The 6,399-nt window shown below is 45.5% G+C and overlaps 1 protein-coding gene across 2 annotated transcripts; it reads left to right on the top strand.

The window, feature by feature from the left end:
* Window positions 1–2,418: 2,418 nt before the first annotated feature.
* On the top strand, window positions 2,419–6,155 carry abhd4 (abhydrolase domain containing 4, N-acyl phospholipase B). 2 transcript variants are annotated; one of them, XM_045694288.1, is made up of 9 exons: window positions 2,440–2,617; window positions 2,953–3,056; window positions 3,197–3,282; window positions 3,408–3,512; window positions 3,660–3,951; window positions 4,185–4,372; window positions 4,487–4,598; window positions 4,828–5,014; window positions 5,138–6,155. In XM_045694288.1, exons 3-9 carry the CDS (start codon window positions 3,243–3,245, stop codon window positions 5,225–5,227), a joined length of 1,014 nt encoding a protein of 337 aa, XP_045550244.1. In that variant the 5' UTR covers window positions 2,440–2,617; window positions 2,953–3,056; window positions 3,197–3,242; the 3' UTR covers window positions 5,228–6,155. The 2 variants fall into 2 exon arrangements, with proteins under 2 accessions (XP_013996331.1, XP_045550244.1); XM_014140856.2 differs by lacking the exon at window positions 2,953–3,056 and having other exon boundaries at window positions 2,419–2,617.
* Window positions 6,156–6,399: the final 244 nt, after the last annotated feature.

Genomic DNA, 6,399 nt, shown 5'->3' with positions numbered 1-6,399 from the left:
GCACCTCAGGAGTAGATGTCAGTTGGCTTTTCATAGCCGATCATTCAGAGTATCTCTACCGCACCTGCTGTATCTAGAGAGCTTAAAATAGCAGGTCTGGGACAAGGTAGCACGTCTGGTGAACAGGCAATGGTTCCATAGCCGCAGGCAGAACAGTTGAAACTGGAGCAGCAGCACGACCAGGTGGACTGAGGACAGCAAGGAGTCATCAGGCCAGGTAGTCCTGAGGCATGGTCCTAGGGCTCAGGTCCTCCGAGAGAAAGAGAGAGAAAGAGAGAGAGAAAAACAGAGAGAAAAATAGAGAGAGAATTAGAGAGAGCATACTTAAATTCACACAGGACACCGGATAAGACAGGAGAAATACTCCAGACATAACAGACTGACCCTAGCCCCCCCAACACATAAACTATTGCAGCATAAATACTGGAGGCTGAGACAGGAGGGTTCGGGAGACACTGTGGCCCCGTCCGACGATACTCAAGGACAGGGCCAAACTGGCAGGATATAACCCCACTCACTTTGCCAAAGCACAGCCCCCGCACCACTGGAGGGATATCTTCAACCACCAACTTACTATCCTGACACAAGGCCGAGTATAGCCCACGAAGATCTCCCCAACGGCACAAACCCGAGGGGGGGCGCCAACCCAGACAGGAAGATCACGTCAGTGACTCAACCCACTCAAGTGACGCACTTCTCCTAGGGACGGCATGGAAGAGGACCAGTAAACCAGTGACTCAGCCCCCGTAATAGGGTTTGAGGCAGAGAATCCCAGTGGAGAGAGGGGAACCGGCCAGGCAGAGACAGCAAGGGCGGTTTGTTGCTCCAGTGCCTTTCCGTTTACCTTCACACTCCTGGGCCAGACTACACTCAATCATAGGACCTACTGAAGAGATGAGTCTTCAATAAAGACATGTTGGACAAAACCCACTGAGTCGATGATGGCCTTTTGGAGTGGGTCTGTGGATTTTTCATGTGAATATTAAAGTCACCAAAAATTTGAATATTATCTGCCATGACTACAAGATCCGATATGAATTCAGGGACCTCAGTGAGGAACGCTGTATACGGCCCAGGAGGCATGTAAACAGTAGCTATAAAAAAGTGATTGAGTAGGCTGCATAGATTTCATGACTAGAAGCTCAAAAGACAAAAACGCAGTCGTTTTCTTTTTGTGTAAATTGAAATTTGCTATCGTAAATGTTAGCAACACCTCCACCTTAGCGGGATGCGCGGGGGAAATGGTCACTAGTGTAACCAGGAGGAGAGGCCTCATTTAACACAGTAAATTCATCAGGCTTAAGCCATGTTTCAGTCAGGCCAAACACATCAAGATTATGATCAGTGATTAGTTCATTGACTATAACTGCCTTGGAAGTAAGGGACCTAACATTAAGTAGCCCTATTTTGAGACGTGAGATATCACAATCTCTTTCAATAATAGCAGGAATGGAAGAGGTCTTTATTGCAGTGAGATTGCTAAGGCGAACACCGCCATGTTTAGTTTTGCACAACCTAGATCGAGGCACAGACACGGTCTCAATGGGGATAGCTGAGCTGACTACACTGACTGTGCTAATGGCAGACTCCACTAAGCTGGCAGGCTGGCTGGCTAACAGCCTGCTGCCTGGCCTGCGCCCTATCTCATTGTGGAGCTAGGGGAGTTAGTGGAAGCCGGCATAATGGGTGGACTGGGGCGGCCATTGCGTGTGTACCCATAGCACAGATACAATAATGAACCAGATATTGCCCTGCATGTGTAAATGCGATGCATCCGTATGGTGATCAGAAGAAGCCAGTGGCCGGCAGTGGGAGAAGATGGAGCGAGATGTATTTTGGCCGACATTCTGCACATTTTCTAATCGATAAAACATTTCATCTCCATATAGCTTTCTGTTTCCAAAACTAGAATCTGTAACAAACAGAGTGGACTTCGTTTTGTATATTTTACTTTTTGTCACAGTAAAAAAAAAGCGTTGTTTAGAAGGAGTGCAATTGAGTTATTGCACACGCTTACTTCAGAGTCGGCGTTCCCTAACTAAAATATGTTAATGATAGAACGCGCCAATAGGATTTCATTATCTCGTTCTTGGCTCTGCGCATCTCCTTGCCTGTTCTCTACATTATGATTAATTTGCTCCCATTGGAAACGACAGGCTCTGGTCTATCTTGGGTTAGTTATAAAAAAAATATTTGGTTAGAGGGGCCAAGCCCGTTCTATTCATTCTTATTTCTATGTTATACACCACATCAGCTTCCAAACCAGTGATGGTCAATAGACTTGTATAACTAGCCGACATATATCAACGATTGGCAAGAAAGCCAACGAAGCTGATCATAATGAACAAAGCAGAAAAATGACAGCCAGCTTAACGAATCATAACGTCTGTGGACGAAACCCCACCCACTTCTGGGTCAGCTGACTTAGGAATGTTCGCGTTACAAAACATTGAACACGGATGTTTGGCACTGTACACGAGTCGCAATCTCAAACAGAGGAAAACACTACTGATTTTTGACGTTTGTTAGGCTACTGCTACAGCTTGTGTATCGTTATCAGAATATGTCATGCTATGGATCCCACAGTAGCGCCAATGCAACACGAAACTGAGACAGAGTAAGTTGTAATTCATGTGGTTTAACTATCCTTCCAGACATATCCTACTGCTTTCATAATCTTTTGATGTGTTGATGCTATACCACCTTTAAATGGTCTGACTATATAATGTCTGTCAAAACAAGTTTTGTTATTATGGTGGCTGGCCGGCCAACTATGACATTGAGACTAGGCTACATAACAACAATGTAGGCTACAACGTAGGTTCGATCTGTGTTCATTGAAGAGCAGTGCGGCAGCGACGCTGTGTGGGGGGAGACAGTAACAGTGAGTGACGCAGCACTTTTCATCATGTCCACTACATTACTTTAATTACTGACCCCCACCGGTGTCAGCTGTTTTTTAATTATAGGGTCAGGAGTTTTCCCTGGTCAGGTCACGTGGTGAGAACTCCTGGTTGTATAACTGTGTGAGGTCTCTCAAGGAGTACTAGCTTCAGGTGTGTTTGATAGGCTGATGCTTAGACCTTTACCCTACTCTGTGTCTGCACTGTAGTGATCATGTCGTAAGTGTCATAGTACAGTGTTCATGTTCCTGATGGCTATAGTAACACAATGTCTATCATCTCTCGCCCTCCAGGCCATACTCTGGGTGGGGCTGGTGGCCTTCCTGGCGTCCGACTTCCATGTCCCTCCTGAAGAGCACAGAGGCCAAGGTCCTCTCCTGTAAGACCATGTTAATAACTAAACATCTTACTTCTTTCTATCTTTTCAGAGGAGCAAAATGGTTGACTTCTTGTTTATATACTAACACTTCACTTGTCTCTGACGTGTGTGTGTGTGTGTGTCAGGTATACAGAATGAAGTGTGGTCCAGGTTTGTCACGTTACCCAACCAGGACAGGATCTGGACCCTCACGTTGACCAACAAGACCGCCCACAAACCTCTTGAGCAAGGTATTCTCACTCTCATTGTCTCCTTCTTCTTGTCCCTCTAGGCTTTTGACATATGAATTAGCTTTTGTCTTGGTATTAACTTCTTGTCTGTCTCTCGGTCTGCTTCTCTGTCTGTCTCTCTTTCTATGCCTTCCCTCCCTCCCATAGCCCCTAAGAAGACTCCTCTGGTGATGGTCCATGGGTTTGGAGGAGGAGTGGGTCTGTGGATTCGTAACCTGGATGCTCTGAGTCACTCTCGGCCCGTCTACGCCTTCGACCTCCTGGGGTTTGGCCGGAGCTCCCGACCCCCCTTCCCCACAGATGCTGCCCTGGCCGAGGAGCAGTTTGTCAACTCCATGGAGCGGTGGAGGGAGTCTGTAGGCCTGGAGAACATGATTTTACTGGGACACAGTCTGGGGGGATACCTGGCAACATCTTACGCCATCCAGCACCCTTCTAGGTGAGAGGCCATGTTTTTATTTATGAATGTCATAGTATTTATGATGGTATTGCCTTAAAGCTATTGATTGACGTACAGTATGTCTCCTTATGTACGGTGACAATTCAAAAATTGATCTACACTGCACTTTATTATTAATCATTAGGACCATGATTCCTGGTCAGGAAAAACTCCATGACCAATTTTATTATAGTAATGGAATAATAACTTAGATTGTATCTCCCCTTCTTTAGGGTGAGTCACCTGATCCTGGTGGACCCGTGGGGTTTCCCTGAACACCCACAGCCAGGAGTGGAGACCCCGGCGGGCCAAGGGCCAGAGGTGGTGAAGAGGCCGCCCCTGCCACGCTGGGTCAAGGCTGTGGCCTCAGTTGTCTCTCTGTTCAACCCTCTGGCTGTCATCAGAGCAGCAGGTCCATGGGGTGAGAGACACTTTATTCACATTCAGATCACTTATTCAAAGCTTTCACAATTTTATCATGTTATATTAATACCTCCATCGTTCCCTTTTTCTCTTTTCCTTTTCATTCTGTCAGGTCCAGGGTTGGTAAATAGATTGCGTCCAGATTTCAAGAGGAAATTTGAGGACTTGTTTGATGATGATACCATGACCGAGTACATCTACCACTGTAATGCTCAGACCCCTAGGTACGTAGAGTCACTCCTTGGCTTGCATTACATATCACCACTATTAAACTGCAGACTGCGTTCACATTCTCCTGAGCCCATAGGGACATGTCCTTACTTTACTGGCCTGAATTTGCCACAGAATGACAAAACATTTATTTCTCCTCAAACCTCTTCCTTTATTCCGTTATCCTCTTCCCTCTGTCACTCTCAACCCTCTTTGTCCTCCTTCTCTTCCCTCTATTCCCAGTGGGGAGGTAGGCTTCAGGGCAATGTCAGAGTCCCTGGGCTGGGCCAAGAGGCCCATGCTACAGCGGGTTCACCTGCTGCCCCCCTCCATGCCTCTTACCATGCTATACGGTTCACGCTCCTGGGTGGACAGCGCCTCGGGGGACAAGGTGGCCCAGATCAGGGTCCAGACAGCCACATGCACTGTGGTGAGAAAGGGGGGATTTATTTGATTTCATTTACGTTTTATCCTCTAAGACCTCAAAACTTATCATACAACAAGACATAATACGATACCCATGTTTATCATTCCTGTCTCCGTCTCTCTTCAGATGATAGATGATGCGTCTCACCATGTATATGCTGACCAACCAGTGGAATTCAACAGAGTGGTCCAGAACATATGTAACGATGTAGACTGAAAACGCATACATGACTGACAAACCAAGATGTCATAATGTGTGTCTTGGTCTGTACCTCGTTAGTGCCACAGAAATGGCTCCAATGTTGGTGGGAGATTTTTATAAGATGGGCCTATTCCACTACGTTCTGATCAGTGGACACTAGTTGGCTAAGTGGTTATAATATATGCCATTTAGCAGATGCTTTTATCCAAAGCGACTTAACAGTCATCCGTGCATACATTTTACATGTGGGTTTCCCAGGAGTCAAACCCACAATCCTGCCATTACAAGCACCGTGCTCTAACAACTGAGCCATGCAGGACCAATTGGAACGCTTAGGGCCAGGAACTGACCATGTGACCTGACCAGAAAAAGTCCTGGGCAGGTTACATGGTCTGGTGAACTCCTGGTTCTGCTCCAATGACTGTCAGGGAAACCAGACCCTGCACTGAAGGTCCCCTGTCCAGGTTGGGGACGATAGACAAGGCCTTGACAATGGAGTGTTTACTATTCAATCACTTATTCAGTTGTATTTTATCAGTACTGTTCCTATAAGTAGGGCAAGGAGTTTTTCCATGTAGTCTGGGAAACCTCTATGATCTAGCTATATGTTATACACAGTAATCCATGGTCATTTAGTTCATATTGCAGCCTTCTGACTAAAGTGAAGTTCACAATTATATTATTTGAATGAATTATGGAGAGTCGATGCAATAAGAGTTTGGGTGGAACACTCAAAATGTTCAGGGTATGTATTTATGTTTCTTTCTGTAACTATGGTAAATGCCACTGCAGCATGCTTTTATCATGTGCCTGAGTTGGAAAGTAAATATGTGATTGTAATTTTCTCTGTGACCTCTGATCTTCACTATCAAAATGTCTGTATTTTATACTACTACATGGATTCAATAGAAATGTATATGATTAACATAATTCTTGTCATTGATCTGTCAGGCGTCTGTCTCTGTCTGTTTCTCAATGTCGAGGGTATCCAACCATTACTATCCATTTTTTGGTAATTGCTATGCACCTCATTTTGCTTATTTAAAAAGGGTGAAGTATATAGTTAGATTTGTGCTCTCCAGAAGCTAAGCTAAGGATCGTCACTATGACTGCTCTGTAAGCTTGAAATGCATTCACATGACCACTAGAGGTCAGCATTTTGCTAACTAAGGTACTGTCCTGTGCAG

Source organism: Salmo salar, chromosome ssa14 (assembly GCF_905237065.1).
Source record: "Salmo salar chromosome ssa14, Ssal_v3.1, whole genome shotgun sequence".
NCBI classification, from domain to species: domain Eukaryota; kingdom Metazoa; phylum Chordata; class Actinopteri; order Salmoniformes; family Salmonidae; genus Salmo; species Salmo salar.
Note: the sequence above shows the minus strand (reverse complement) of the source record. Positions and strands in the feature narration are given on the sequence as shown.